General features: G+C 45.4%; 1 protein-coding gene and 1 long non-coding RNA gene across 11 annotated transcripts in view; one reads left to right on the forward strand and one right to left on the reverse strand.

Moving 5' to 3' along the window:
• Nucleotides 1-20,275: 20,275 nt before the first annotated feature.
• On the reverse strand, nucleotides 20,276-23,820 carry LOC135404067 (uncharacterized). The gene is made up of 3 exons (XR_010425571.1): nucleotides 23,340-23,820; nucleotides 22,808-22,973; nucleotides 20,276-21,773 (listed from the first exon to the last, which is right to left on the reverse strand). It is a non-coding gene; the product is annotated as an uncharacterized LOC135404067 (long non-coding RNA).
• KMT2C (lysine methyltransferase 2C) overlaps nucleotides 21,995-27,655 on the forward strand; it is a 192,889-nt gene continuing 187,228 nt past the window's right edge. For all 10 annotated transcript variants that reach the window (XM_064638459.1, XM_064638481.1, XM_064638474.1 and 7 more), the window contains exons 1-2: nucleotides 21,995-22,866; nucleotides 22,978-23,151. In XM_064638459.1, coding sequence (XP_064494529.1) covers nucleotides 22,010-22,866; nucleotides 22,978-23,151 — 1,031 coding nt within the window. In that variant the 5' untranslated portion in view covers nucleotides 21,995-22,009. The remainder of the gene's footprint in view (nucleotides 22,867-22,977; nucleotides 23,152-27,655) is intronic.

The raw sequence follows: 27,655 nt of genomic DNA on the forward strand, positions 1-27,655 counted from the left end.
AGTTCTTGTTCTGTCTTGAACACAGACTGCCAATCACGCCATAATAGATGGTGGTTCTAGGCAGGGAACAGCTTTTCAGCCCACCAAAATTAGACCATTAAATGGAATTTCCTCTATGGGCTAATCAGGATTTGAACCCATTTCTCTGGAGATAAAAGGCGCAGCTCAATCTCCTGGTTTGCGAGGTCATCTGGAATACAAATCAACTTTCATGTATTCATTTGAAATGTTTTTATGTAAGGGATATTTTTTTTTTTTTAATCTGCTTGTTAGTGCCTTGTGCCTAAACTGGAGCTGTGAAGTGACTTTTTCTCACTAGAGGCTAAATAAAGTACTGTACTGTTTTTATAAATGTCCTAAGCTTTGCCAGAAGGCTGGCAATGAAAGAGGCTGGCAGGAGACAGGCACTGTCTCTGTTCTGTATCACGGAAGTGAGCCCAAGGACACCGGCCAGTGCCTCCCATCCACGGGAATGTGACCAATTAACGCTCAGATGATGTCATTGGATGGCAAAAGCACTTCCCTCGCAGCTCTCCCTTCTCTGCCAGCTCCAACCTTCAGTGTATTTTCCTCAGTCTGGTCCATGTACTGTAATAACTAAGTCAACTGGAAAAAATATTGAAGAAAAGACTGAGGAAAAACAGAGTGTAGGGGCAGCTGGAGCCAGCAAAGAAGGCACACTGAGAGCTATAAAGACGCTTTGTGCAGCAGCTTCTCTCAACTTCAGGATATTTAGTTCCACAGGAGTCGGAGAAGATGGGTAATAAGCTGGCCTTTATTTTAAGGGATATCCCTTGTAGTCTCAGCTGCATAAAGATCAGTCTTTGGGCATGTGGAAACAGTGCTAACAGTATCTCTCTTTCAGTACCTCCTGCTGCTCACTCCGTTGAATGGCCTTGGTCCAGCTAGTGAGGAAAAAAGCCTTCCATCCCAAAACAGTCATCAGTCTAAGGGAAAAGAGGTGATGAAAAGAGGCTGTGAGTGATGAAGTAATTATTTATAGAAAGATACATGACCACAGCACTCAGGTGCCTGCTCAGGAACAGGGCCCAGTACTGCTAATCCTGAGTGGGAGGGAGATGTGCCTGTGCCTTCCCTGCCCCAAAACACCTGGAGCGGGCGAAGGGACAACATCTCTGGGCTTCATGGACATGAACCACCCTGTGCACAGGGTCAGGGAGCGCCAGCCTGGGTGTGTGATGAGGCTGCTCCAAGATCAAGCCAAGAAGGTGAGGGTCAGTGAAGGACATGGCCAGGCTCAGGTGCAGCTGCAGCATCACTTAGGCAAGGACCAGGGCTGAGGCCTGGAGCCCTGGCAGCTCCCAAGTGAAGGGGTCAATCGCCAACGGGACTTCTCCCAGCTCATCCCACGTGCTCTTTTTCCAGTAGCCTGCTCCCAGGTTGCAGCCACGCCACATCTGAGCTGGCCTGGAGCACTGGCAGACAAACCCTTGGAGATGGGAAAAGGTTTTACAGAGATAGTCAGTGCACCCAGGATCTGCATGTACCCATGTAACTACTCCTGGAATTGGCCTATAGAGAAGACCATTCCAAACAAACTATGAGTCAAGGCATCCAGATGGAGTCGAGACATCCAAATGGCCATAGGAAATGTGGGATGTTTGCAAATTGGTTTTGTATTGTTGTGGATCAATACATGCAGTGCTGATTATGCATATATATAAATTCAAATTGGCTCCTTGTGATTGTGAATCTATGCATGCAGTGCTGATAGTTCAGGGACACAAATTCCAACCAGTCCTGTATTATTCTGAATCAACCTAAGTAGTGCTGGTTACACTCATCCAAGTTCTTACATCTTGTAGCTGATGGGGAGAGCCAAGCTTTGAGCATGGATGGGAAAAAGAAGCAGCCCTACAGCCATTGAGCAGAATGTCCCAGGGACCAATGTGTTAAATTGATCAAAAAAACAAGCTTAAAATTTTACTTGGAAAGAAATTCAAATTAGAATTGCCTTGAATGTATCACAAGGGAAGGCGGCTCGCAGTGTTCTGTTGTGCTGGGCAAGCCAGCAAATGTTCACACTTCCTTTTAACCACAGTCACCTGCACACAGTTAGAAAACACTTTTTCTACCCTCATCATTTTGCTCCCAAGCCTTTGCTTTTCTGTTCTACCTCCATTACAAAACTGGCTTCAAACCATCTCTCAAGTCCGATGTGACAGAGATGAAGAGCAAAGAGATGCCAGATTGCTGGTGGGGGCTCTGGCTGACTGGGACATCACTGGTAAGACTGAGCTAAGACTAAGGGAGAGAAAAGATGCCCAGGTTTTTCAGATGGAATTGGAAGGTTCCAGGGGACTTATCTCTGCCTTGTGAAACACTTTGCAGATCTTCCAACTGGTAAAATGTAAAGTGACACTAAGTGAAATAACCTACTTAATAATTCTGCTATAAGTATCTTCAAGAGCCATATGACCAAATTCTAAATTGTTTAATAAAATAAAAGTTCTTCTTGTTCTAGAAGGGTTTTCTCTTTAATGGATACTTCAGATGTTCAGTTAAATGTATTGTGACCAATGTAATTATCATTTGCCTGTATCTCAAAATTGTCTAATCAAGCAGTAGTGGGCTGAGTAGTTAATATGCAGAAGTAGAGATACTGAACTCTCTTCTTGTGGATTTCATCTCACCAGAAATAGAAAAAATGTGGAGACAAGGGCTATACATAAGAGCATAAGAGGAAAACTAGCAGGAAATAAACACAGGCTCAAAAAGTAAAAGTAAGGTTGGGCATAACTTCACTGCAGGACAGGAAAGTGAATCAAGTGGAGGAAAAAAAAGGAAAACAAGCAAAACTAACTACTTTTAGAATGAAAGTTTGCCCATGTAATGAAAGGGATTACATCATGTTTGTCTGCAGTAGTGAAGGGCTGAACTCAGTGACCTCAGATATCCCTTCCAGCTTCTCAGGCACACAGATACCATTTCACTGAGCACAAAAGAAACACCTGACCCCGCTTCCTTCAGCCACTGAACCAAACAATGCAGCTGTCTGTGGGCAGGAGGAGCAATTTATGTATTGAGTGCTTTTTTAGAAGGATAGTCAGAGTTTATCCCTGCTCCTTAACCTCTGGATTTAGACAGAATTTAGACACCTTAGTTCCAGAAGTGCCAAAGACGGCACTGCCTAAACCACCATCATTGCCTAATCTCTGAGGGGCCCTGCTCAGTCTCCCACCTAAGCCCTTCTCCAACCTAGATTTAGGCCAAATCCTACAAATAACTTGAAAGATCACTGCAAGGGCACACTTAGAAGACACTGACAAAGAGAAACACAGTGATGAGGTGAACTCTTTGCCCATCTTTTTCACAGCAGCTCAGGGAGCAGGAAAAGGGCACTGCAGGCTCTGCTCAGCTTAGTGCCACTCTTTCTCAAACAAGAGTGGGCCCAGGTCAGTTTGGCACCCAATAAAAGAGTTTCCTCCAGGGCCAAGATCCCAAAGGACAGCAGTTTCCATGGGCAGCCTTGAGGTAAAAGCTCAAGCTTCAGTGAGGGAAAGGGAGGGGAGCAATGGCAAACACAAGATTTAGCACTGGCTACATCCCCCCAGTAACTCTTTCCCCTAGAAAGCAGACTGGCTTTTTGACTCACTCTCTGCATGTGAAGCTCAAATCTAACCAAGGTGACCTGGCTTGTCCTGCTGGAGTCAAGGCACCTAATTTCAGCTGCTGTGATGACTAATGGGGGCCTAAATTAGGTGGTCGTTTGTCCTGAGCTCAGTTCCTTAGCCCAAGTTCCCTGGTATAAGGTGACTGGCAATTAGCAGCACTGTGACTAGCTGGTTAATAATAGTTTCAGGTTGTGCTGCTCTGATTTTACAAGCATTTCAAAATGCCACTGAGCTTTACCGTGCACTGCTTTTCCCTGGAGATGGAAGGAACAGCCTCCACCAGCCCCGTGTACCAGGTACGTCTGTCAGCAGTGCTAATTCACCACAAATATTGTTTCCCTCTCTGTAGATGCCTTCTCTGTCTCTCCTTCAGCAGGCAACAACCACACTGTGCTTCCCATTTCTCGGAGTAGCTGGAATTCAGCAGAATACAATATCCCTTCTTTGGTGTTTTGTATTGTTACTTTTGTATTGCCATTTTGGGAAAGAAACGGGTGTATGGGCTGCCTGCAGAAACTCTGCAAGAGCTGTTGTTCCTGCTGAGTTCCTGCTGGCAGTGCAGAACAAGAAGGCTCCAGAGCCTCCCTCTCTCTCTTCCAGAGGCAGGATCCAGCTCCTGCAGAGTGTGTGGCTGCACCCCAGCATCCCCCCGACTTCCGAGCACTGCGGCTGTGAGCGCCAGGTGGATTCAGAGGCGCTCTCCTAGGCTTCCTCCTGTTTCTTTTTCCACCCCAAATTTTAACTCTGTCAGCACAGACAGGTGCAGACAGATGTGAGCTCACCCTGCCCGTGCTCCAAGCCAACCGGACTTGTGCCAGCCCCTGCCTGGGAGCCACGGAGCTGTATGAGTGTGGCTCTGTGCCCAAGCTCACACGCCTGCTCAGAGGCTCGGGCAGAAGGAGCCTGTGTCTGTCTGCACAGAGCCCAACAGCCTGCCCTGGAAAGCTGAGGCCCAGCTACCTCTCTCGAATAAGACAAATTTTTCTTAAATGTGGATACAGGCATGAAAGCAAAGGGCTCTGATAATTTCAGGAGAGGTCCTGTTATCTTTGTTTGAAACTGCCACGGGTCAATCCAGCAGAAGCCCCAGGAAAAGCACACTGAAAGCAAAGATGCTGGGAGCTGGCTGCCTCCTTACCTCTGCTCTGGCCCTCCCAGTCCAGATTGCCTATGTTTACCTCCCTTTCCTGGAGGGAAATGGAGCATAACGTGCACTTTCCTAATGTAATTTTGGCCAGCAGCTATTGCTTGAAAGCTCTGTAGTGGTCTGACATTAAAAAATTATAAATCTGTTAGAAAAGGTAACACTTTTCTAGAACACAGTCACACATTATATCCTATTTTGATAGAAAGAGAACTGTACCAGCATCCTTCAGCCCATATGTGGGGATGTCAAAAAAAGGATAATTTTCAAAAGAAATTCCTGGCTGCTAATAAAAAGTTTACTATCTGGTCCTTTGTATATCAATATGGTGACTTGACTCAAGGCTGTCTCTGGTGCAATATACAAACATGCTCAGTGTTTTTTGTGCAACAGCTACTTGGCTTACCATGCTAAGACATGACTTCCAGTGTTTTTGGCCAGGTGGAAAATGTCCAGCAAAAAAGTTCAGTGTCCATGTGCCAGTATTCTCAGAAAGATAAGGAGAATTAGGGAGTTAGTTCTCAATTTGGGCTACCTTCAGATAAAAAGTTTCTGACTGAATTTGTGTTTGGTAATCCAAGGTCACCCTATTCTAAAACTCCAATGGGCTTCACACCCAAAAAAAGTCTTATTCCCCCCCCCGCCCTTTCTCTCTAACAATTATAATCCATTTGGTGGAATGGGAATGACAGACAATTCTCATACAACTAAACAGACTTCATGAAGATCTTCTCAGGATTCTTTGAAAAGCAGAGTGTTATCTTGAGATCTGGCCATGACTGATAGATATTCTAAATTTCAGTGATGTTTTGTTAATTGGAGGAGCCTTTCTATTGTAGTCTGTGTCCACACAAGCCTGTAGAGAAGTTAATAAGAGTAAAAAGAAATAACTGAAATCTTCAAATCCTTGAAAAGAAAATCAAGACTAGAAATTGCAATTGCTGGATGTTTTCCTTCTGTATCTGAACGGGTCAGCATGGAAAAAGGAGCACCTGGAACAAAAATGGTCACTATATCATTGTGATCCCAGAGGCTGCAACTATCCCTGTTGCATATCCTTGGGGAAGTCCATACTGAAAAGGCTGCACAGTGCTGAGATGCTTGAAAAATTATTTGGTTGTGGCATGTAACAAACATCTATTCATTAAAGTCTTGCAATTGTGACCCAGCCCTTCATCTTGCACAAGATCTATAAAAAAGGCTGAGTGACTATAAATGTGTCCCTTGGAGCAAATTATGGAAGACATTATAGGAAGACTGGTTTTTAGCCAGCTTTTCCAGCTTAATGAATTCCTTTCAAGGATGTGTGAAAGCTCCATTGAGACCAATGGTGAGTATCCTTGGACTCCTCTAGGAAGATTTTTATAAGGGGTCCCAACTATTGTATTCTTATTTTTCTTCTATTTTCAGAGAGCAGTTAGAAAATTATTTGAAATGGTAATGCTACAGTTCAAACACTTTTCACTGTGAGAACAGACCTAACTGATCTATGAAGAGTCAGCAAAAGGCTTTTGGGCAGACTCAGTTTTATTGTGGTCACGATAACGGTGAAAATCATTACAATTTGTGTGCTACCCACTCTGGAAGAGATAAGAAATGTTTTCCTGCATCTTCCATATTAAAACCTCAGTCATTTAGTTAATGTACAGATTAGGACTTCCAGTGTCTTCCTACAGACATCAGCTATACATGGACCTAGAATGGGAATACTGAGAGTCAAGGAAGACTTTGCTCAGATCAAATACCTGTAGGTACCTTATATTATGATTCTTCTTGCAGCAAAAGGACTTTCATCTACACATTTACTGTGTTATCAGCTGACTTCACATATTTTCTGTTTCTCCATTAAGAGAGTGAGAAAGATAATGATCTGCAGTGTTTCTGTCTCTGGAGACTGGTTTGCTCTTTCAGAATCCGTCGCTTCAATCACTCCTGCCCAAGATGTCGGGATGAGTGGGGGAGGCGAGGGACAGAAATTATGAGCTACATGGAGAGAACCTACAAAGGGCAATCAATGGGAAAAAGAGGGATGTTTCATCTGGGAAGGAAATGGCACAGGGCAATGGGGGAAAAGATGGTGAAGAGAGAGAACAGTGCATAATATGCAGACAGAAAAGATGGGGGATGAAGGAATGGAATAACAAAAAAAAAAGGATATGAAGTTTTAGCTGAAAAGTTCTTCACTTGTGTGTTGTCCCATCCAGTTGTACTAGAATGTCCTGATATTCAGCTTTTTACTTAGGTACCAGTCACAAGGCACAGGGAGTTAACAAGTGTTACACTCGCCAACACACGCCAGACCTGCCGCTCACACCCTGCTGGACCTTGTCAGATTGGCTCCTGTAACTGCTGCTGCTACTTCTGCCTAAAGTGCTACACAAAGGAAAACTCTTGTTATTATTCAAAGAGAGAAACACACAGAAATAGGTGTTGTCACACGTGGCAGAAGTTACAAGCACACACTAAAACACATGGCATTACACAGACAGGTTACAGGCTGGCTGTCAGGGGAGCTGCCACCTACACATCCCTCTGGCCTTGAGCCAGCAAGGGCTAAAATGTTATGTTTGTACAGAAAAGATGTGCATCAGGAGTATCTTGCTACTGTCTACATTAATGGGCAACAAGCAAGAACCAGTCCTTCACCCAGTTTGGAAAGCCAAGCAGTAGATTCTCAGCATTTCCCTATTTTATTGTTTTTCAGACTACAGACAGAGGAAAATTAATTCCCCATGTAACTCCATTGAAATCTAGTATATTAACTGAGGGACTGCATCTATTTAAGCCTGTACCAATATTTGAGAGATGAATTTGGGCCCAGAATGTGTTGGCTGATGGCCCTTTACTGGGAGATGAACTGGATTGCTTTACTGGGGACACTCCCCAGCCATTGGGAGCGACAGTGGGGAGTGGGAAGGAGAAAAGGGAAGAAAAGGGCAGAACACAGTGTTGAGGCCACAATAATTAATGCTTAGTGAGGCAGAAAAGGAGACAGACTCACAGGAGAGCAGTTATAGAATTTTAATTCATATGTTTCAAAGTAAAATTGATGGCTTGAATACACCTTTATCTACACAGAGCTGTGCCACAAGGAATTTATACACTTTCCGTTATTTAAAAAACAACAACCAGCATTAAACTGTCCTGCCAGACCAACAGGAGTCCTGTCACAGACTGCCATGGAAGCAGGGACAATACAGGTGGGAAAATCTTTTAAACCTTACTCATTTTAGATTTTAAAAATACACCTGACGTTATCACAGCACCAGAGACCTGCATAGGTGAGAGTAAGAGACAGCTCATTTCAATATAGGGATGATGATTTGGGTATATTTGAAAGTAATTAGAGATAATAGAAAGAAGCTGGAGAAGATTAAAAACAAAATTCCTCTTTACAGAAACTAACATAAAAAAAGCAGACCCTTCCAATGTTTTTGCATATCTGTTTCCAAGTTATTTAGAAGTTCCTTAGGCTGAAGAACGTATCTCTTGCAAGACACAGATTTTTCACAGCACCTTTAACTTAGAGATAAAAAATACAAGTCCAGAGCTTTAAATAATGTGGCTTGTGATGCACAGAAATCTGCTCAGCCAAGGGATCAAGAGTCAATAATGGTTTCTTCAGCTTTCTACAGGGGAAGCAGTTTAGAAGCAAAGTGTCAGTCTCATGGAAATTAGCACATGGAAATTACTGCTGAATTCAAGGGCAAAATTAATAACAGGGGCAGTGTAGAAGCAGTGCAGGATCAATCGAGCTTCTTTAGTTCTTTGAAAATATTATCCAATTTTTGTCACACTTTTAAATTTGTGAAACATAAAACCTTCCTCAATATTCTGTTTAGTCATGTAGAAATTGAGTCTCAGAGTCTTCTACCTTTTTCTTAATTTGGAGTTAGTTTTTGTCACAGTTATTTGTAATTTTCTCACCCCCAGAATTATTACACAATAATTTAGGGCAACACAGAGGGACCTTTGGGACCACCAGTCTGTGACTGCAGAGCAGTGTTGATCGATGTGCCCATACAACACTCAGACTCCATTCACTGCTTTGGATACTCCTTCAGTTCTAGGCATAATTTGTATTTTCAGTATGAATTTTATATATATATATATATGTCTTTGATAATTTGGAACTCCATTTAAACATCGTGCCTCCTTCAAATCTGAGTTATTGCTATTGGGAGCTTGTTTTTTCCAAAACCAACAGCTGATTATTTTTGGTTTGTACATCAAAACTTGGCACATTTTGGGCTCCTTAAGTCAAACCAGCCATTTTCAATGTTACTGTATTTCCATATTTGCATTTTTGTTGTTGTTGTTGTTTGCCCCTTTGTTGCTGCATTGGCAGGGGTGGGGGATTCCTTGTTTCTTGATGGAGCTTCACAAAAGGCAGATCAACTCCCAAGACTGGAAGTCAGGACATTCCTGGTTTTACAGGTTTTTAAGCACAGACGTGCCAGTCTGTGGGGACTAAGGAGCACTGCACACCCTCCAGCCCTGTCAGGCTGGGGGGGAACCCTGAGATGCTGCATAACAAAGCAAATAGGAAAATGTGCATGTCTGAAAAGGGAGTTATCACTGAGGTATAATGACTGACATGCTTCCCTGGAAAATGCAACGTGGTGCGGCACTTTGTTCAAGCACTTTTTTCCCCAAGTCACTATTTCCAGCTCCAAATGTTCAAGAACTACAGTTTGACCCTCAAAATCATAAGCCTGTCTGTAGGATGATAAATGTGGAGCTCTTTTACTGTGCTTTCTGTTTTTTGAGCTGTTAGGGTGCACCTGGGTCACACTTGCAAGCTTTATACTCTAACCATTAGGACTAGAAGCTTACTTTAAATTAAAGGAAAGGGAAAGCTGAGTTTCTAACCTCATTACACAACTGTAGTAGCTGGAGTGTAAGTGAAACATCAAACATCACAAGACTTGTGATAAAATCATGAGTGCTGACAACATCAATTTATAGTAGGAGGTGGGATAGCAGGGGAAACTCAGGGCAAATGGATTTACTTTTTATCTTAGTGTTTTTACAGGGTGTCTACTTTTATCTTTAATCAGAAGTTTTCAGTGGCAGTTCTTTCTTAGTGTATCTGTGCATGACATTAAAAGGTCACTTCTGCATTAATACCTGATGCCATTTGCTAACTGCATCTTTCTATCAGAGATTACATGAAAAGGTGGGTGTACTGATTGTACACCTGGTGCTAATATCACAGCAAAGAGGTATTATGGAAGTACAGGTCATGAGTGCATGGCTCAAACAGCACTGAGAGGAATTCCAGTCCCCTGTTGTGTGTGTGTGTGAAGAATACAGCATGTTTCTCACAGCTGTGATATTTACTGCCTGAGCAGACAATACTGTATTGAGAATTTACCAGTAAAGCTCCACATTCTTTGTGGAATGGGTTAAGGCATTGCTTGCTGGATCTTTTATGCCTGAAAATTACCTCAGTGAAAAATAACATGGAAACTCACAAAGCTAGGTATAGCTAAACCTTTCATTATAATAAATCGGCTGTAATTAAACCAAGTAATTAACGGATTGCTATGATTATAGATCAACAGACTGGCCAGATCAAGAATTCAGGTCAGTCTTAAGTGATGCCAAAGTGGCAGCGATGACAAAGTGGTCAGCTGTCCCTCCACTATTAGAGGTAGTTTCCAAACTGTGTTTTTATGGTTTGAAAAGCTCCAGTTAGAGGGAATTGTTTAGTCACCAGTCCTTTCAACTGCATGCAAAGGGTTGTCAGTGGCAGGTTTCTTGGTCACCCACCTGCTGTCACTGCTCTGACCTGTCACTGCTCTGAAAAATGCCAGGGCAGCAGAGTGCCCAGTTAGGAGGCAGCTCCAGCACAGCGAATACTCCTGCTCTCTTGTGATAATCCTAGGATTTAAAGTAGCAGTTAAGCCTGGCCCAAATGGCCAGTTCGCCTCAGCTGCTTTGCACAGCACCAGTGGTCCAAGCAGAGAGTGCACAAGTGAATCTCATGGTGACAAGCCAAAGTTTTTTATATGATCTAATGCTGATATTAAACATCTTCCACTCATAGAACCAGCTCCAGTCCCATTTGGGTGGGATAGAGTTCTTTAGTTCATGGATGATTATGTTGCTAAGTGAAAGGAGAGACACAGCCCCTGTGTGAACCCAGAGGAGGTGCTGAGGGTCTGCAACGTGGCCCTTGTCACAGCAGAAGGGATTCATCCCAGCGCTGTCCCAGCAGGAACAGACGTGCTTCTCACTCTGCATCCCTAAGCCTGGGATCCATCCTTGGTGAGAGGGAAGCAGGGCTGTCCAGGCCCTCTGCCAGGCACCTTTTGTCCAGACTTTAAGCCCCAATATCAGCACTGCTCACACAAAGCTGTAACTCTGCACTCTGGACTAATATCAGCACTAGGAAAGGAGAGAAAGGCAAAAGTCAAAACAGGGGAAGATGTCCCTTAAAGCTTCCTCCTCCCCTCCTCTTATCAGAAGTGTCTATTGAACAACATATTTTCCCCAAAGAAATGATGTTAAGCTGGAGTTATCTAAAGAAATCAGAATACTACAATTATCCCCCCCCAAACATTACAAAACTGAAATGCACAGTTCAGAAATCCAGATAACCTCAAGTTTTCTCTGACATGATACATAACCATGTATATATAACTCACAAGCATAAGAGAATTTCACAGTTCTGAATTTAGAAGAAAAACTATTTTAGAAGAGAAATTAGTTTTATGAAATACATTTCAGCCCATTTTTATTCCACATATTGCTACGGTGACAGGGTTTGACCCTTTGGTTCTCATACAGGGTGATGTGATGTTTGGTCTGATTTGACGGATTCCATCTTTCTGCAAAACTCAACTTCAGAGGTCAAAGAAGGAAATGCTTTGTCATCTCTGCCTCCTTTCGTGGGGGAGCATTGAGGTTAGCCTTCTGGATGTAAAATCTTACCACAGAGACAAAAAACAAGATTGGCTAACCACAATGACTTGACTCAAAGGATTAGCAACACTCACATAATGGAGGCATTCCTGCAAATCTAAAGTCAGAGTTCTGCCTACTTTTTTGAATAAATAGCAATCCAGAAATCTAGGGCAATAAAACTCCATAAGCATCGCAGAATTTTATTTCAGCCAACATCAATCTTCCTTACTTTCAGACAAGCTAAGTTATACGAGTAAATCAGCGACGTTAAATCAGCCAAACCAGCTGAATGCAAAAGCTGAGGGAACACACCCAATTTGTACTGTGTATACTGAGAGAAAGGAAAACTGGTCATAAAGTTAAACCTTAAATAAACAGGAACCCTTAGTGGGGGTACACAGGGAAAAGGAAAGGCTGCAGTCTGAAACTTCTTGGAGGCCTCTGATTAAATGTACAGGGAAGTGGGAAATGGATTTGGGTCTCTCTGTGCTTCAGAGGCTGCAGCTGATGGAGGCAGAGCTGTAAAGGAGCTAAGTCAGACTTAGCAAGAGGACAGGAATAGAGCCACGGCGGGCTGGGCTAACCACCCAGGAGCATCCCCAGTCTGATGGATTCTGTAGCTGACACCGATGGAATGACACTGTTGGAGGAGCAGGATCCAGCTTGTTCAAAGCATCTGCATAAACTAGGCCACAGCAGCACAGGCTCTCCTGGGACCCGTGCTCACTGCCCTCCTGGATGTCACTGCAGTGGCTGAGGATGTGACATCCCTGCCTCTCTAGGGCAGGGATGGCAGACACAAATGTGTGCTGGTTGCCAAGTCACTGATGCAGCAATTAAAGTCCCCTGTTAGTTTAAGCTGATTTATGTTAAAGATACAACACTGAGAGCTGATAGTTTCAGGAGCGGTGAGTGTTTGGTTCTGCTGATCATACTACAGTGAAAACTGGGCAATGGAAGCTCCAGCAGCTGAGGAATGGGTACCATGGAAATGCTCACCAATCTGCAGGGTCATACTTCAAACCCTGTTAGACTCCAGAGATTTAAGAACTTTTTACACCAAGGCCAAGGACCCGCCTTATATCACCCACATCTCTCTCACACAGATACACTTTCAGCTCCCAAACCACACAGGACATGAATTTTGAATGCTCCAATACAACCTTCCTCAAGCTTGCCACATCTGTAGGAATAGAATGTCTCACTGCTTTGTAGGTGTAGGCACCTTTAATCAAAGCAAATATTAGAGAAACTGTAATAAAAGAACATCCATGCACAAACAGACAGCAGAACCCAGTAAGAAAATAATGATTTTCTCCTCCTGTACTGTAGATCAGCTCCAGGAGGCCTGTTGCTGTTTCATCCAGTGAGTGAGCTGTGAACTGCCTGTGGCTGGGATCCACCATCCCCATATAATGGTTTTGATTGAGGTTTTCTCAAGGAGCACCCAGAGATGTAAGACTGGACTTCTCTTAATGCAGAGCTCACAACAGATCTCCCTCTGCTCTACTCCCATTGAACAAGGGACAGCTGAACTTGTCTGCAAAAAGCAGCTGAAAAAGCAGGTAGAAAGGGAATTAGAAGGACTTGAGATTACTTGTCCTTTCACTTGGAATTCCTTTGATTTCCTTTCACAATATGACACAGTAGAGGTGGAGCAGGTCTAGTAGATCAGTGAGTGTATCTTACTTGAAGAACAGGATTAATATCTTCCCACAGCCATCCACAATGAAGAATTCTTCAGTTGCCAACATAATTCTGTGCTGAATAGCAAAATCCACAGGTGGGAAGCAACTCTCAGAGAATTTGCTTTCTGGCATGCTTAATAATTGCACATATTTAACATCAGCATCATTCTCTCAAACAAACTAGAGCATTTTTAATGTGGTGCCCTCCTGCCTGTTGGCCAAAGGGATCAGAATTCTGAGTTCTGTCCCTAAAGGCTGAATCCACACTACCCACTGGTGGGTTGATCCTTGCCAAGACATTTTTAGAGGAATTATAAAAATCCCTCTTACAGAAGGGAATTATATGTGATACTTAGGGAAAACAGGCATTCCATTTATAAGTATAATTACTTCTGCTATTCCATCAAGAAAAAGAATGCAATAGTGAGGGATACAACAGAGAAAATTATTTATGTGTTGACACTTACAGTATAAATAGAAAACAGATCTGGCTGAAACTAAGTGGGAAGTGAAAAACCATGAGAAAATATGTAACTGAGATTACCAATTGGGGCGATAACTTATGACCACTTCAGCACATTCTTTCCAGTGGAAGTACAGTCCCACATTTTGCTTTATGTTTGGACTGTAGTTATGTGTGCACCTAATTAACAACAAAAGCACAAGCTTACTTTGCATTTATTGGCAAATTATCTTCTTTTGACTGATGCCTCTGAATACTGCAAGGTGAGCATTTGTCTGCAGTGAAAAGGAGGGAAGAGGAGATGGCTTGAACATAGTCCAGTCCCTGTGCTTTAGTGAGCTGAAGCATGGGAAGAAAGGAGTGAGTGTGCCATTCACACTCACAAAGAATGACTGGATGCAACATTACCACCTAAGGAATGATTCTGACCCCATCTCTTGTATTCATACACATGGCTCCTTTTACTCAGGCTGCTTGTCTGGGTTTGTCCGTTACTGCAACTCTTCTGCTTTAGATTTGGGAAAAATATTTTTATCCAGCATCTTCATTCTTAATATTAGTGATTTATCACATATGGTGCACTATATTTTCACAAAGCTGTAAGATACCATGGTGATTAACACCATATGAGAACCTAAATAGAAGGGAACAGGATAACAGAAACATCCTCCCAGCAGATATAGGGCTTTTGCTTGTTTTTAGAGAAAGTATCTCAGCTGCATGATTTTACTCTGTACATAAGAATTGTAGAAGTTCCATAATAGAAAACTGTACTGTAATTGATAATGTTGTAGAGAGGAAAAGAAACCTCATGTTTAATTTCTCTCTAGCCCTTAATTAGGATTTTCAGATCAATTTGGAGAGATTGATTATTCTAGCTCCTTTGATTATACAGATTTATTACTTTGATTTAAGAAGGCAGGAGAAAAAAGTGTAAGCACCACAAGTATACCCCTGTGTATATATGTGTATATATATCTCCCCATATTTCTGGTAAGGAAAGACCCCAGATTCACACAGCCTTGCCAATTTGTCCCATCAATATTGCAGTCCCCACACAAAATCTATGCGCTGAATCAATTTGGTAATGAGAAACTAATCACATTTTACTTACCCACCCAAACACTGTGAAAGCCTGGAGACACTGCAAGGCTGCTTCAAATGAACACAACTCTGCTGGGCACAGCACAGCCCTGCTTTTCCAACAGCTCTGTTCTCACCCACCTGGATTAGGACTGGCACTGGGAGAGCCTTCCCCCTGCATTCCTGGATCCAAAACAAGGATTTTTCTCAAGTGTGGCAGCCAGCAAAAAAAAAAAGTTTAAGTGGCTCTTCCAGCAGCTTGGAACTAGAACTGGACTCTTGTGTGGTACAAAGGTTCTGAACCTGAACTTTTGGCTCCTGCTCTCCCATGGGAGGCAGGCAGAGAGGCTGTAGGGAAGACAAAGGGCTGGCTACAGGCTGGGCATCCCTGGGTGCCACTTGATCCTCCAGGCCCAGGGCTGCAGGGAGTGCCAGGAGGGCTGCAAGGAGCTTGGGGAGATGAGCACGAGCAGCTCCCCATGCATCTTCCCCCTCGAGCAGCACAGCACAGGTTAAATTAAAAAATGCACTGGGGAAAAGGTTGTTTCTGCAAAACTGGTCACTGGCAGCCAGGTCCCCAGGGATGCTCTCCTTGCCTAAGGATGAAATGGGATTATGATGGTAATATTTGCTGCACTGTAATTAAGGTGGTGTCAGGGCTTTCATTAAAAAGTGTGTTTTTGTCGAGGGGCTACAGCTTGGAGAAAATTTTTGCTTGAGGCTGAAATATAACATGGTTCTCAGCCAGAAAACACATGCACAGCCTTTATTATATATGTAATTTAGAATCTCTGTATAGTCTTGGCTGTGAAGGCTTTACTATTGTTTCCATATGGGTATGTAGCTAATTGGTTTAAAAAATTGGTTATTAAAGAAGTGAAGGACTGAATTCTGTCTGGAACTCATGTATGTGACACGTTCCCATTAACTGTCTGCAATCCACTTCAAAAACCAAAGGCCAAATGCTGCCCTTCTTACTCAGCCACGTCATGTTATTGAAGTAAACAGCTGTAAACAGGATTGGGCACCTGTGTCCAGGTGTTTACCTCGCTACAACCCAAGGCACCTGCCCCTCCCACATTGTAACAGCTCCACTAAAAATGAGGCCATCCTGTCTGAGACAGATTATTTCCTTGCAAAACTGGCAACATATGACAAGCTTATTTCTACTAATGGTATTTAAGTTTCTATTATCACAGCATCCAAGATCTCAGACAAGGAACCAGGACCCCTGTGCTCAAGGTGCTGTGCAAACCGCAGAATAAAAACAGTCCTACTAAAACAAAATGTAGGATTGCACACAAACAAATCTTTTCCCCTGTTTCACGGCCAGATTTGTATTATTTCTACTAAGCAATCTGAGGGTAATGCACCACTCCTGCAAACAGCAAACACTGTTCAGACATTTATTTGACTTTCTGTGTGATAAAGTCCCAACTTCACAGCAATCTATTGTCTTTCCCAAGGGGCACACAAAGGGGCCAGCTACTGCCCTGGGTGCTTGCTACTGGCTCTGGGTTTTTTCCATCTATCTTCCAGTATTTAGCATGTACTGGTTTCAGGTACTAAATTGATTTTTACTCAAACTAATAAAATTCTACCTTTTCGGATTAAAAAGACCCATGCAACGAATAATATGTCATGAAAGATTATTTCTCTGCTGCCCACCACCACGTAGGTGTCAAAATTAAAACTCAGAATATTAAAGTTTATAAAATTACAGTTTCATAAATGTGTAAACCAGACAGGAATTCAAAAAGAATGGAACTGAAGTTCCCAAGGTAACTTGTGGACACTTTATGTGACTTCACAGGGATGCTATAATGATAGAACGTAACACAGAACAGTTCACTGTTCCTTCTAAGAACAAAATAAATAAATTGCTAGTTTAGGAAGAATTTAAGCATCTCTGCAAATTTTTAAACACAGAACAAACCTTATTCAGGAGGTAGTTGTCTTCAGTGAACTTATTTATGCATCTAGTTACTTCTCTGCCTAATTTAGCAACCCCAGAATCATGGCCTGGGTTTGGAATAACTTAGTGGATTTCAGTAGAGTGCATCAGCTACCCCTTGTCAAAACAGGACGATTCAGATGTAAATAAGTGATGGTCCTACTAAGCACAAACATGTGCAAAATTAACATTCCTAATAGACAAAGCTGCTCCACACTGGAAGGTATTATTAATAACACTACCAGAGGCAGGCAAGCATAATTCCTCATGTGGACAAACTCAGTCTAAGTACCTTTTTTTTTTTAAAATTTCACTTACATCAATTAAAGAAGTTAGACTTTATCTGAGCAGAAAAAAGCCAGAAGATGCCAGAATGAGTGAGTCTGCATGAGGCTTATACTATAACCACTAGTTTTAAATTCACACTTTGGCGTGCACAAAAAGAACGTTTTCTTATGAAGATAAAAGCCTCCACGTGTAATAACTCGATATATAGAGAAGCCCTGGGGGCTTGCATCTTGAGCACTTAACATTTTTGGCCTCATCTTAATGGATAAAAAAGGTGTGTTTCTCAGTCGCATTAGCCCAGTCAAAGAAGCTTAATAGGATGAAAAGGCCTTAGGCTTTGGTGAGACTGAGCTGTAAAGGTGTGAGGTGGCACATCCATCACTGCATGGGATGCGTGGGATACGCTGCCTTTAGCACCCACTGAACTAATCAGGTGGGAGCAGGCAGGGGATGGGGAGCCTGGGTCAGTTTGTGTGGGGAGCAGCTGCTGTAGAACAGAAGTGAGGGGATTTCACGGTGGGGAGAAGGTGAGAAAACATGAACTGGAATGGAATGTTTTTTCCTCACAGACTGTGAGCTGCCTCCAAAGAAAGCAGTTGGATGGGTTTCAGGCAGACTGGACTTCCACAGTACCTGTCCACTGCTCCAGAGCACCTGATAACTGGAGTTCTCCAGCTGTCTGGGAATGCTGCTCGGGATGAGAAGTGAGGCTTACTGCCCACCATGTGCAGCAAAAAGGATCCCACCAAACTGCTGGGAAAGTCACCATCACTCAAGGGTGTATAGGTCATACCCACTATCCAGGCTGTGCTGTTTCCTAAAGTAAGGCAGGTCCATGAGATGACAAGTAGAGCAAAACTGATGAAAAGAAGAAACAAACATTTCAAGTTTAAAACTAGGTTTCTACAACGCATTTGTTAGCATATGACAATTAACATATGCTAACATTTTTTGTAGTCCAGCCAAGTTTAGTACAAATTAACTAGGAGTCACGTATTTGTATGATGTAATCCCGATTTTATCACTTGACTTAGGCTTTGTCTACAACTCTTTTAGATTATCTTGGGCCTATTTATTTAATTCTAGAAAATGGTAATTTGGCTATTTGTGAACTACTTGGGTGAATAGGAATGCAGATGTAAAAAAAATATCATGGGCAGCTGCTGTGGTTACTGCACTCGACTGCCCACTGCACCTTTATCCTGAAGTTTGCTACAAGGATGGCCATATGGGATATGGGACTGGTACCAAGCTCTCCCCGGTTTTCAGAGCAGCACATGGAGGTAAGCGATGTTCAACACAGCCAATTATCAATTTAGCACAGGTTGAGACGAAGTGGTTCAGTATACTGAACATCTAAAATGTTAGCATGTCGCTGATGTAGCTTAAATGAAGCCTTTGTGATAATTTGGACCTTTCTGCAATGGGAACACATGTACGAAGAAAACAAAAATTAAACTTTTTATTTGCTTTATGTAGAGTGATGAACAATCCTAAAACTGGCAGAATTCTGAACTAATGTTATAAAAAAGAAAGTACCTGGATGCCACTCCTGATAGAATCCAAAATACTTCTCTCATTATTGCTGTTACATACACCACTTTAGTTGTATAAAGGCAAAATGGTTGCCATTTTCCTTTAATTATTTCTACAACAGGATCATTTTTCTTAACTAGCTGATTTAAGACAACATCCCATCTTCAGCTTGTTCTATTATGAACATTAAGCACACTGGGACAATTTAAGCTGTTTTGAAGTTAAAACCATTAGCACGCCTTGTTTAATCAGCACTGCAAAGGTCTTGTATTTCAGAAACAACTCCAAAGCCACAGAAATGTTTATTTTAAGAAAGGATAGAATGTAAAATTCTAGTTGAAAGTTTCAGAGCTGCCTGTCCTAGAAAGTTAAAAAAAAAACAAACCAAGTGTGTCAGCTCACCTGAGTTAGTTTACAGTGGACTGGAGGATCTCTTAACATTCAGTAAAGCAGAGAACCTGTTCATTCAATATTACATATTTGCTGTAAAAATGTGTGTTTTCCAGACAGTGATAATTTATAATAGGTGGTTAGTGTGGCCAAGGTATAAACATAAAAATTTTCCTGAGAGAACTGTTCAAATACCCTGAATCAACAAAGCACTCCCACACTGGATTTATGTCCCTCTGCCTTCTCTGAGTGATAGATAATGCTTGCAAATACAGTCTCCTATAATTCCATCTCCAGGTTCCTGCTCACGAGCCTCTCTCAGTCCTACATGGTTCTTCACACCTTTGATTGCCACAGCAGTGGCTGCAGCAGTTCACAGCACAGACCTGCCCAGCTGTGTTTGGACACGTAGAGATAAGGAACAGCAGTAAAACTCACAGACACAAGTCCTTGTGCTAGACCACGCTCCACCAAAGCCAGCCGATTTTATATTGTGTTAGCTACACATACACATAGCTAATATGTTAAAAAAAAAGGAGAAAAAATTAAAATCACACATCCGTTTTTGTTATAAGAGACAAAACCCTAAGCTCAACCCCTTACAGGTGGTCTAAAGGTGTTAAAAAACGTTCCCATGGGAGGACCAGATGAACCATGCACGGGCAAGTGAATCCAGCGATTTCACCGGCCGTGTTTCTGCCGTGGGATGTGACAGATATTCCCCATACACCGAGCAGTTGATCAGAGCCCACGGTGTGCTCACGTGTCGCAGCTCCAATCAATTTGCACATGCAGAGTGGCTCTGACACATCCTAGACTCACCCAGGCCGTGGCGCATGTGCAGCGGATCCGCATGCACACAGCCAGTGTTCCAGGAGATGGCCATTTTTTTCAGTAGACCAGATGGCAACCTGGCAACTCTAGCAAATGCCACACCAGCGATCCCACTGTGCAGAGGCTGTGGCCTTTCCCTTCCCTCTCCCTCCTTGCTTTTTTTCTCTCTACTCCACCCAAGCCTGGGCCTGTATAGTATTAAGTGTTTTCAGTTAAATTATCCAAACTTAACAAAATTCAAAGGTGCTTTCCTCTATTAGACAACATGTAAACAGATTAAGATCACATATTTGAAGCTGTATGAGCAGTATGCCCATGCTGTCGTTTGCAGACTTCATAACACAAACATTTAGCTCAGGATATATATTTTAATTTGGCATAAAGGAGTACATTTTCAGTGACAGGGCCAAGAAAGTCACACCAACAATCCAGCTGTTGTTCTTGCATGGCAAAAGGGATGGCTTTATATAATTTTATATATTTGTATATGTATGTGTATAGATGAAGATGTTATTTTCTAATACCTTACATGAAAATGTTGCAAAAGTCTAATTTAATTACTCACAAACCTAGAAAATGAATCAATGAAGGCATTCTGTTATGAAGCGGTTCTGAAGAAAACAGGCAAGCAAAAGGCCACAGCATACCTTTTTTATTTAGTATTTTGAAGCGGACAAGTGAAAAACTCGGGAAGGAAGAGCACTGTAATGGTCTGGAGTGCTTTGTGTTTATTTTTACTTTAAAAAAAAGAAATAAAAATAGCGACTAACATCATCTCCTCCTTACCTCCCTTCCTCGTTGTACCTCTGTGCTACCCCGGGCCATTTTAGTAACTGGGATTCAAACATAGAAACCCAAACGCCACAGGAGTAGCGCTCAGTGCGGGCTGCGTTTACGCGGAGCCTTGGGGGTCTATAGCTCCCCACCACGTCTGCAAGTCCGGCGAAGTTCCCGAACACGAGTCACCGCGTTCCTTTTCTGTCCGTGCGACCCGTTTCGTGATTCAGCATCTGCGCAGCGAGACCGCTCCCTCCGCGCCCGCCGCTCCGGCCCCGAGAGGGAAGGAGAGACGGCAGAGAGGGAGGGGCGGCCGTGCTGGGGCCCCGCGGCGGGGAGGGCGGCTCCGGGGGTGCCCTGAGGGCGGTGCCGGGCGGGGGGGCCCCGAGCCAGCTCCGCTCCAGCGGCCCCGCCGGTGCCGCTCCCGCCGCGGGCGCCGGAGCGAGTCGGGGCAGCGCCCGGGAGGAAAGTCCGGGGGCGCGGCCGCTTCCTCGCCCCGTGGCCGGACTTTTCTCCGGCTGCGACGCCGCCGCGCTTCCCTCCCCCCCCACCCTCAGAGCCCGAGTCCCTCCTGGCCTCCGGGACACGTTAAATCCCGTGTAATGAGGCTTAACCCCGCCCCGCAGCCGGGCGGGCAGGCAGCCAGCCGGGCCCCTGCCCGGGGAGCCCCCCCTCACCCCGCCCCGAGCGGCCGCAGCTGTTCCAGCCCGAGCTGCTGGAAAGCGGCCACGCTCCCCAGACTTTGTCTCCCTCGCACACAGCGCTGAACTCTGCTCCCTCCCTCCTTCCCTTCCCATCCCCCGGGGCGCCCGCGGCTCCTCCCGCCTCCCCCGCCCCGGAGCCGCAGACGCGCGGCGGGGGGAAGGGGGGGCGCTCCTGGGGAGCCGCCGGGCTCCTGCCGCCTCTCTGGGGGTCCCCCCGCGACTCGGGGCGGGGGTGCAGCGAGCGAGCGAGCGCCGCCAGGGCGGGCATCGAGCGCTGCCCCCGGGGCCGCCGTCCTGGGGAGCGCGGGGCGGGGCGGGGGGCTCCCCGCTGCGAAGCGGCGACTCTCATCCAGACGGGGCTTTTCCTTTTCCACGAGGGAAATAAATAAATAAATAAAAATAAATTAAAAGAAAAGGGCGGGGGGAGAGGGTGTGGGAGCGCCGGAGCGGCCGGGCAGCCCCCGCGGGGGTGCGGCGCGGGTGGGTGCTCGGAGCGCCCCGTGGCGCCGCGTCCCGTCTCGTCCGGTCCGGGCGCCGCTCCGCAGTTTCCCCGCAGCCCGGCGCGGCCCCGGCCCAGCCCGTGAGGTCAGTGTGGCGGCGGATGGGTGTCTGCGCCGGGGGACGGGCGGGGCAGGCGCAGTGTGGGGCCGCGGCAGGGGAGGAGGAGGAGGAGGAGGGCGGGCGGTCGCTGTGTCTATGTGTCGCACTGTTGGGGGGGGAGGGAGCGGGGGGGTTACACACCAGGGCAGCGCCGGGATCCCTTCTCCACCCCGCGGGGAGGGGGGGCAGGGCGCCGCCTCCTCCTCCTCCTCCCCCTCCTTCCTCCTCCCCCTTTTTTTTTTTTTTTTTCCACCCTTCCTCCTCCTTCTTTTCCCCCAAAGTTAAACTTCCTGCTCCCGGCCCGGCTGGGAAGGGGACGCGGAGCCCGGCCGGACTCAGCCCCTCGACACACACACACAACAGCTGGAGCTGTCAAAACTTCCTCCGCTCGGCCTCGGCCCCCGCCGCCTCCGCCGCCGCCGCCCGCTCCTCCTCCGCCCCCGGGGGCTCTGCGCGGGGGGAGGGCGCAGGGCCAGGGTACAATGAAGCGGCGGCCGCCGCAGCCGGGCAGCGCCGCAGCCGGAGCCGCCGCCAGCGCCCGGGGCCTCTGAGCGGGGGCGCCCAGCGGCGGGACCAGCCGCGTCTCTCTCTCTCTCTCTCGCTCGCTCGCTCGCTCGCTCTCCTCACCTCCCCCAGCCCCACGACAGACCCCGCCGAGCCGGGGAGGGGGTTATTGTGTGTGAGACCCTTCCTTCCTTCCTCTGCGCTTTCTCTTCGCACCCCCCCCTCATTTCCCCCCCCCCCCCCCCCCGCTCCCCTCCTCCTCCTCCCGCTCTCCCCATGCTGCTCCCCCTGCTACCTGTGCTGGTCGGCGGCGGCTGAGGCCAGCGATGCGAGGCGGAGGTGGAGGAGGCGGAGGTGAGGAGGAGAGGAGCCGCGGGAGCAGGAGGAGCATCGGGATCCCCATCACCATCCTCATCTTCATCCTCATCATCATCATCCATGTGTCTCTCTCGTCCTGCTGACTAGGATGTCAACGGAGGACAAGAGTCTGGTGGTGGCGGTGGTGGAGCCGCCTCAGCAGCAGCAGCAGCAGCCCCCCGAGCCTGGAGCTCCCCCCCCAGCAGCAGCAGCCACAGACAAAAGACCTAGGGGCCGGCCTCGCAAAGATGGCGCTTCCCCTTTCCAGAGAGCCAGAAAGAAGTAAGTTCAGCGTTTGTGTGTGCGAGGCAGAGAGGGGCCGGGGCAGGCGGCCAGGCGCAGGCAGAGCTGTCAGTGGAGACTCGCTGCTCGTCGCCCCCTCCCTCTGCCTAATGCCATTTTGAGAAGGGCCCTTCTTTCTTCTCCTCCTCTCCCCTTTGCACTTTCCCCTCCTCCTCCTCCTTTTTCACCTTTGTCTTCCTCCGCCTGCTCTCCCTTTCCCACTTTTCTTTCACCGTCCCTATTCCTTTCTTCTCCTCCTCCTTCAGAGTTTCTCTTTAGCTCTTCCCCCTTCACCCTCTTCCTCCTTTCCCCCCTTGCTATTGCACCTTCCCCCTTCTCCTTTTTGGGTCCGTTCCCTTCCAGGACGCTCGGCGGCTGCTTTCAGCGTCGCCCTGGGTGCTCCCTATGCTTTGACGGTGTTTCCTCGGCGCTTTCCCCCCCACCTTGTTATGCCCCCTCCCTCTTTTTTTTTTTGGAAGGAAAAGCACGGTTCCCGGCGGGTGGCGGGGAGGACACCCCCGTACCCTCCCCTCCCCGCGCATACACGCAAAGTTGAGGCAGGAGTTTGGGCGGCGCGGGGGGAGCTGTCAGCGGCCGCCGCTCCGAGGGGACGCGCCGGCGGGACGGTGCCGAGGCACAACAAACACACGGAGGGAGGGGGTGGAGGAGGAGGAGGATGATGGCGGGGGGAGCCTGGTTTCCCCGGCGCTGGCACATCTCCCTTCACCGCGGCCTCTCCCCGCCGGGGGCGCGGGCGCTCCCTCAGCCCCGGCTCACCCCCCGCCCCGTCGGGCCGCTCCCGAGGGGCCGCCCCGCTCCCGCAGCCCCGGGCGGGGATCCCGCAGTGCCGAGCGCCGTGGGGTGGACCGGGGGTGGCTCCGCTGTGGGTGCCCGAGGTGCGGGGCCAGGCCGGGCTCCGCGAGAGGCTTCCCGGGGAGCGCCGCTGGCGCGCTGGCTGCGCTCCCCCGCGGGTTATTTTTGAGTAGGATGGAGCTTGCCATGGCATAGCTGATGGCAGCGGTAAGGGGGAAAGCTGGGCAGCACGTTTGGAGAGGGGAGCGTCGTGATGTGGCCGAAACAGCCTCTGCGCTGCGGAGTCTGTGCGAGCCTCGGGGTTCAGAGGTTGTTCCCTTTGTTTTGAGGGTCGCGCTCGGTTTGACACCCCCAAGTGTGTTTGTCCTGGTGAATTCCTAGCGCTTCCCTGAACGCCCACCCCAGACCTCATTGCCAGTTTCCGCGTTGGAATCATTCCGGTTGGAAAAGACCTTTAAGGTCAAGTCCGACGATAAGGTCACAGTGGAAGTCCAAAACATGACAAGGGGATTCTGCTGGGCTGGACCTAAACACGTGCAAAGGCTATGCTTTCCTCTGCTTGTTTTTACATGTATGTGTTATAGACAGAATTAGTATTAGTTTGGGATATGTGGATTTTATTTTTTTTTTTTGCTGTTGTAATTTACGAAAGTTTCCCTTCAAAGATTCTCATGTCCCACCTGGTTTTGGGGAAGGTGCATTGGTTTCAGCTCCCTCTTTTTGTTATCTTACCTGTTCACTTGATAAAAATTTTCATATAGTGATCATTGAAAGTAGTTGGCAAATATGTACAAGCAGTAAAGTCCTTGGATTCATCTCCTTTAAGCTTAGTTTCATATACTTGTTTTTTATTTCTATGTACAGAATCCAAACCTTACATAGGAAACCTTTCAATGTTTTATTTTAAAGGAGTTTTTTGGAAGAAAAATGCCACTGAAATGTACCAGTCTGCACAAAGAACCTAAATATTGTAATTTGTGAAAATTGGCATATTTTGTTAGGCCAGTTTGAGGTTGTGTATACACTCTTGAGGAAAAGTGGGTGCAAGAGGTAATTCCTTGTCTTCAGTTAGGTTTGCGTTGTCATAGGAATGTTGTTGTCTAGTTTTAGGAGGAAATAAAATTTTCCTGTAAAAATATGGAGTTATGCTGACATGAGTGTTTATGTAAGAGCTGGAAATTAAATTAGCTGAGACAAAAATTAAAATGAATCAATACTCTTTTTCTTCACCCTCTGATTGTTCCTGGCTGGTGTGGTGCTCAGTGTCCTGCTGCATCTTTGTGGAAATCCTGTACTGTTGGTAAAGGCATTATGAAAAAGTCATAAATGCTTTTGAAACCAGGATTTTATAAAAAGTAGTTATTTTCTAACTTTCATGGTGTAGGTATAAACAGGTATTTTTTAGTTGCATCCATTTTGGGGAGAAAATGGTTTTATTTTGTAAGTTTTGCTATTTACAAAATACTGATTACAACTAGCCTATCAAATGTAGAAATAAGCTAAGTAAAAATATTTTCTATCTTCTTCTTATGACTTGTCTTCCTTTTCACTTCTGTGCTTTCCAGTTGGATTAATGTGCCTCATGTAAACCAGATAAAAGAGCATATGTCAGACCATTTTCTGTACTGTAATCACATGTCTAAATCACTATTAGCCAGTCAAATTGTTCAACTGCTTTATCCCATTATAGGAAATGTTCCACTGAATGTTCAGTCTAAGTGCAGTCTAAGTAATGATAAAATGAAGAGCCCTGCATTAAACTGGCAAACTCAAAATAGAATAATTCCTCAGCTATGGATGCTTCCATTAAAGAACGATGCCATATTGGAGAGTGCTGTAGGTTGGTGTTTTACCCTCTTGAAGGCCATGTTTTTAAGTAAATTTAATGAGTTTAAGCAGACAGATGGAAAACTGCCTCAAATCTGCTCCTGTGAGATGCCAAGGATTCTCAACTCTTCCCAGAAGTAGACTTACGTTAAGGGAGCACAGGTTTCTTCAGTAGGACAGTGCTGCCCATGTCTCTCTCATTCTATGTTTTATCTGGTTATCAGTAAAAACTCCAGTGGTGCTGTGGACACAGATAGATACAGGGAACTGTGGAGGCTTCCTGTGGGTGATGAACTGGGAATCAGTACCATCAGTACCTGGAGAGGTACAGATGGTAGAATGTGATGCTGGAACAGCATTTTATCACTGTTTGAAGGATGTAGCTTCATGATAGCATTGTCAGGAGAGTTGATCTTAGGTGAACAGTTCATTTTTTTTATTTATTTTGTAATTGTGCCTAGAGGCCAGGGCACCATTTTACTACAGGCAGTACAAATGCATAAGCAAAGATAGCTTCTGCACAAACAATTTCTTAATTTAAATGTAAAGATAAGACAGCATGTAAATGTAAGAAATGCATTGGGAAAGCAGGAGGGAGCTGTGAGAATGGTGTGAGCAAAAGAACATGCAGAAGTTCAAGTACCCTGGCTATCTCAGCATCGGGGAATGATTCAGAGGCATCCGGCTTGGAGGATGTATTGAGAGGAGGGTAACATTGTCACCCGAGGATTTTCACCGATAGCTTGTTTCCTGCCTGAAGTGCCAGACCAACACCCATATTTTCTCCCTTGCCTTGTGACAACGGGGTATCTGTACAGAACAGTGGTTCCAATTGGAGAGGTGGAGCAAGAACAGGCTGTGCAGAGCCCTGAAATTGAGAGCAAGTAGGCTGTTCATGATATGGTTCATCAGGAAGAAGGAAGAACACACAGAACTATCATCAAAGCAGTGAACGAGGAAAATGTTTTTGTAGTATCACCGTACAAATAAATTTAAAAGGCAGAGAGATTGCACTTACAAAAGCCAAAAAAAAGAGGATAAAGTTGCATTACTGAAGCTAGGACATGATGGAGAAGAAAGAAGCTTTCAGATGCAAGGTCAAAAGAGAGCTCTTGCTGATATTGTATGGGAAAAATGGGAATAATTAGGTGCCATCTCATTGTATGGCCTGAAATCTTCAAAACTTTAATCCTGTACTTGGATTATAGCTCAAGTTCCAGGGTATGGACCTGAAGGATAGGAATGTGATCAAAAAGAAGTTGTAGGGGAAGAGTTCTGTTTCAATGATATTGTCATTGTATGAACAGCTGGTTACTCATCAAAATGTATCAGAATAGTATTGTACAGGTACAGTAAACATTTTTTAAAATCTATTTTAAGTACTAGATTAATCTCTACAGGTTATAAGCAGCACCAACAGATGTAGCTTCTTAGAAAAATTTAGTAGCAGAAGTTTCCTGGATTGCAACCCTGGTAACAGTCACTTTGTAGTTCAATGTCTAAGCTCACTGTAAATTTTATTTTCAGCATCCATCGATCTTTGATGTATGTTACAAATTATTTTTGCAAATGCGTGCAGTTTAAAACAGCATAGGATAAAGATTTCAAAAAGCATGAAATTTGTGGAAAGCATTTTATGTGTTTATTTTTAATTATCCGTGTTTTAATTTCCATCCTACTTTTTCATTACTTTGGCCAACGTACACTGCAGTGGGTTTGCAAAGGCCATCGATTTCACACATGCAGATAGTTTTGAGGAGCCTTAAGCGTATCGTTTTTGCCAGGAAATGATTATTTGAGAGTTTTTATTATCACTTTAGTTGCATTTGCATTAGGGTAGGCCAGTATTTAAAGATACATACGC

Source organism: Pseudopipra pipra, chromosome 1, assembly GCF_036250125.1.
Source record: "Pseudopipra pipra isolate bDixPip1 chromosome 1, bDixPip1.hap1, whole genome shotgun sequence".
Lineage (NCBI taxonomy): Eukaryota > Metazoa > Chordata > Aves > Passeriformes > Pipridae > Pseudopipra > Pseudopipra pipra.